Source organism: Myotis brandtii, unplaced genomic scaffold, assembly GCF_000412655.1.
Source record: "Myotis brandtii unplaced genomic scaffold, ASM41265v1 scaffold112, whole genome shotgun sequence".
Taxonomy (NCBI): domain Eukaryota; kingdom Metazoa; phylum Chordata; class Mammalia; order Chiroptera; family Vespertilionidae; genus Myotis; species Myotis brandtii.
Window position 1 is genome coordinate 822399 of NW_005353838.1, and position 5017 is coordinate 827415.

Consider the following 5017-nt stretch of genomic DNA (forward strand, 5'->3'; position numbering starts at 1 on the left):
TGCACAAATCTGTGCACTGGGCCTCTAGTTGAAGTATAATTGACAATTAAAAACTGTACATGTTTAAAGTGTACAACTTAATGATTTAAGTATACATTGTAAAATAATCACCACAATCAAGCCAATTAACATACTCATCACCTCATATAGTTACCAATTTCTTCTTTTTTTCTGTGATAAGATCATTTAAGATCTACCTTCTTATCAAATCTCAAGTATAAGATACAGTATTGTTATTGTTAACTATAATCACATTGTCATACATTAGCATGTATTCATATTGCATAACTCAAACTTTAGCCCTTAGCAAATTTTCAATGGTCAAGGCTAGAGTTCATTTGAAAATATCTGTTATATACTAGACTCAAATTAGCAGTTAGGAATACTTTTAAAGTAATCACATAAGTATTCTCATTGGTGATTTGTGGGATTAAAATAACCTTTGTAAAATTTGATTTCAGTAAGACTGCACCTACAGTTTGAAATAACTCAGCATTAAACACTTTCTGTAGAGAGTTTAAATTTTTCTAAGACTTTCTTTTTCTAATTTGAAGGCTTAATTTGGTTGACAAGCCCACTTCTTTCTAGTAATCCTAAAATTTTAAATCAGTCATTCATATAATGGGTGAAAATAATCTTGGTAGCATCCGTACAAACTTAACTTTACATGGTGCTAAATCAATTTATTAAGAAGCAAGCAATCTATGTTAAAATTCTTAAAAAGAAAGATCTACTTTCTTTTTAAGAAGTGTTTTACTTATAACAAAAACACAAAATTTCTATTAATTGGATGCCATCATTTGCTTTTCCCATAAAATGAGATTTGGCTTATATTCAAATAAAATTCATGCACCCATGGTAGTTAAAAACAAAAGGAAAGGAGAAGGAAGATAGGTACTATGCTAATTAATTTAGGTGTTATCTCATGTAATTTCCTTAACATCCCTATGATGTGGATGTAGTTGTTCTACCCACTTTACAGATGAGGTATCTGAGGCATAAGTTTTTAAAATGTGCTCCTGTTTTCACAGGGAGTTAGCATTAGGCCAATTAGAACTCATATTTATTAGGCTTCAAATCTTGTGCTCTACTACAATCCTACTCTAAGTTTGTGTGTTTATTTAGATGACACAATATCTACTTAGAAAATACCACATACTTTTCTAGGTCAAGCTCAAATTTATTACTTTGAATAAAATCCCTGAAAAATTGCAGGAGTAGTAAGAAATTCAGTTAGGCAAAAAAAATGAAAAGGGTTGAAAGGGGATACTGTTAGAAAAGAATAGATGGAGGCCAAAAAAGGGCTTCACATGCCAGGTTAAGGACTTCAGGTTTTACCTTATAAACCAATAGTTCTCAAATCTTAGTGTGCATCAATCAGAATACACCAGAGAACCGGGTACTATCCTCAGAATTTCCGATCAACTTGTGGCAAGAAAGAAAGAGATCAGGACTGACTCAAAGTCTTTAGCTTGAGAAGCAGGATAGACCATGATGTCGCTAAATGAGATGAAGACCGAAGAAAGTAGATTATATGTGGAGAACCCACTAAAGTTTGTTTAAATGTATTAAACCTGAGATGTTTAAAGGCAACACAGGTAATGGGCAGGTGTAGGCAGATCAGAATTCAAGAGGGAGGGCAGGAGGAAAAATAATGAAAGAAGAGTCTACAACACAGAAATGGCTGTTCAAGCTATAACCATGGATGAAACCCATAGGGCTAGAGAATAACAAGATAACAAAGCAACAAAATGTGGAGACATTATTATTTAAGGGATGTGCATTAAACCAGTTACTAAAAAAAATGAGGGAAGAAACTCGGAACTCTCAGAAATATAAAAGAAGAATACAGGTACAGTGTGGCCTCTGGAACAAAAGGAAGGAAGAATGTGAAGACAGACTGCGGTTAGCAGCATCAAACGGTTTACAGAGAGTTATGAGTAGCTTTAACTTTTGATGAAGTTTTTCCCACTCAGAACAATAGTACCATCTATCCCATTAAATTGTATTCTAGTGGTTCCATGGAGCTGGGAACATGAATTAAGGATCTAAAATTAAAAAGTATAAACATCCCACTGTAAGGAGAGTGCTTTACAGTATAACACACTGTCACTGTAAATTATTGTTAGTAGAGTATCATGAGGATGCAAAAAGAAGCTCAGAAAGCTCCAATGACTTGTCCTTGATCGTAGAGCCATGACTGACTCAGCATGGAATCGAGTAGTCTGCCTTTTAATAAACAACCCCAGGTCAATTTAGGATTAAAATAAAACCCAAAACACTAATAAATGAATGCTAACCAAGGTCTTGATTTTCCTCTTACCATCTGTAAAACATGCCTCTGGCTCATCTGATTTCACAGGCTCAGCCTCGCCCTCTTCCTCTAGCAGAGGGTTATCAATTGTGCTGCACTCAGAGGAACTTGACTGGTTCGGTTTCTAGAAAGAAATTTACCACCCACCAGAGAATTCATTTAGAGTTCATTCAAATCTTGCACTTAAGCCATATTTACTAATCAGAGTCATGCAAACTGTTATGAAAAAAATATTAATAGTATGATGGCCATAAAAAAAACAAACACACAGAATTCAAGTAACCTTACAATGCATTTATGTTTGATCTATCTACACATCCTGTGAAAAATAATTTTTATTATTTTTATTATGCTAACAAGTATTTAGACATAATTAGCATAAGGTAATATCTTCATGGAAACTACAGCATTTGAAAAGTATTGGCCACATTTTTATTGTGTTTAATGGGAATTTCTTTATACTAATAATTATTATTTTAGGACAATCAAGATCCTAATACAATATCATACAAGTGCCAAATTGCCGACACCTGATAATTGAAAGGTCAGATCTGACAGTTGGCAGAAAAAAATTGATATTTAAAATTGATAAAAAGAAAGAAGTTAATGTAAAATAAAATTCAAACATATTTCCTCATATTAGAATATGTATCAGGATGATATAGATAGAAGCCTTTCATCGAGACCAGAAAAGTCAAATATTATATTGGAATCAAGACACTAACGACGACCATAGTAATTATCTCATCCAACACCACACATTTTAGTATAAAATTTCAGAGTGTAGTGCTGAAATTTTATAGTATAATATAGTAGAAAAGATCATAAAGTATCATTTAAAATGTCAAGAGGTAGTGGCTACTAAAGTGAGCACCACATGCAAACTCTGAAACAAAGATTTAATGAAATTAAACATGGCAGACTAACACATGAGAGGAATGGATTCATTGTCATTATGATCATATAACTGATCATAACACAAGCAAGTTTTTCCCACCCAGAACTTTATGATCAGACATGATGCTTACACATATACACATACACAGAAATTTTAGAAAAAAATACATACAGCAATTGTTGCAAAACTCTGTCAATTTTTCCTAATACTGTTTTATAAGGGGTAGAGCAGCACATCAATGGAAGAGTTCATTTTCATTCTCATTTGCTAAATAACATGTGAATATTGAAAAACTACTCATTATTAGAGCATATATGTCTCATATTAAGATTACGGCTTTACTTTGTTTAGACTCATTAAAAAATTCAAGTGCTAAAAATGAGGAAATATTCATTTCAGTTGATTAATTCTTTAATCTATTAATTTGCATTAATATCACAGGTCCAATCTAAAATATTAATTTTTAGAGATTGACTTGGAAGCTAAGTGTTCTTTATGGGTACCACATTAAATTCTCAGTGCTATTATTATCATCACTCAGTATTCAACATCAGTGAAAAAGGCATTGATAAAGTATTGTATATAATGAATGATGTAAGCAAAGTTCTTTTTATAGTGGGAGTAAAGAATTGTGAATACTCTGTTAAATTAATACTTGAAATCTATGTTGGAATAGAGGCATTATTTCTATCAGGCCAAAAAGTTATAATAATATCAGTTATGAAGAGTATCAGAATAAAATTTCACTTAAAAAGCAGGTTATTTAAACTGATTGAATTCGTCTAAAATTACTGTAAAATAAAGGACATAGAAATTAATTATGACTAAATATTCTGTAAGACTTAAGGTTATAAAACATACACTACCCCAGGAAACAATGGGAAAACTTATAATTACTAATATGTCCTATTGTGCCAATTATCACAAAAACACACAACATTTTTACTATATCTAAAAGACTACTAGTACAGTTATTTGATGTCCTCAGTTCTTGACCTCTCAGCTGCATGTGACAAAGTCCTTCAACCCTGAAAAAGAATTAGTATCTTGGATTTTGAGGCAAAGCTGTGGGAGGAATTGATGATGGGAAGAATACAAAGCCCCTCCCTGCTATTAGCCAAAATATTGATAACTAGGAAATCATTATAATGTTTTTTTTTCTCAGCCGGTAACAACTTTTAACAACTTTTTATTTATTATTATTTTAATTTCTATTTATTGTTGAAAGTAATACATATGTCCCCTTTTCTACCCATTGACCCCTCCATCCTATGTCCCTCCTCCCAGACCCTCACCACACTGTCTTTTCCCATGAGTTATGCATACATGCATATAAGTTGTTTGGTTAACGACTTTTAAATAAAAAAATGATTCTAATTTGCAGAATTCTGACTTAGACTAAATCAATGAAAACATTTTCAACTTCAATATTTTATTTTCTCACTGTTTAAAAGATCATCAACAAAGAAGACTTATGCCAAGTTAATTTATAAGCAAAAGTAAAGGTTAAGATGATTTTATGGGGTGTATATTGTCATTGAAACCTTTCCCCCCCCATAGTTTTTATGGCAATTTTCTTGTAAATTAAATTCAGAGTTTAGCTCATATTTTATACCATAAATGACAGTTATTCAATGTTATTCCTCACTGGAACAGAAATTATCAAAATATTGAATATGAACTACAAATAATTTATATGACAAGGCAAATTATCATGGCTTTTTGAACTAAGTTTAGAATGTTTTTACAAAGTCAGTGTTTTTCTGGGAATGCATTAAGTATTTACACAGTAATTATGCATATAT

At 31.8% G+C, this 5017-nt stretch overlaps 1 protein-coding gene across 1 annotated transcript in view; it reads right to left on the reverse strand.

Moving 5' to 3' along the window:
- SCN9A (sodium channel, voltage gated, type IX alpha subunit) overlaps positions 1 to 5017 on the reverse strand; it is a 132161-nt gene that overhangs the window by 29735 nt on the left and 97409 nt on the right. The window contains exon 18 of the mRNA XM_014546972.1: positions 2324 to 2438. Within this exon, the coding sequence (XP_014402458.1) occupies positions 2324 to 2438 (115 nt within the window). The remainder of the gene's footprint in view (positions 1 to 2323; positions 2439 to 5017) is intronic.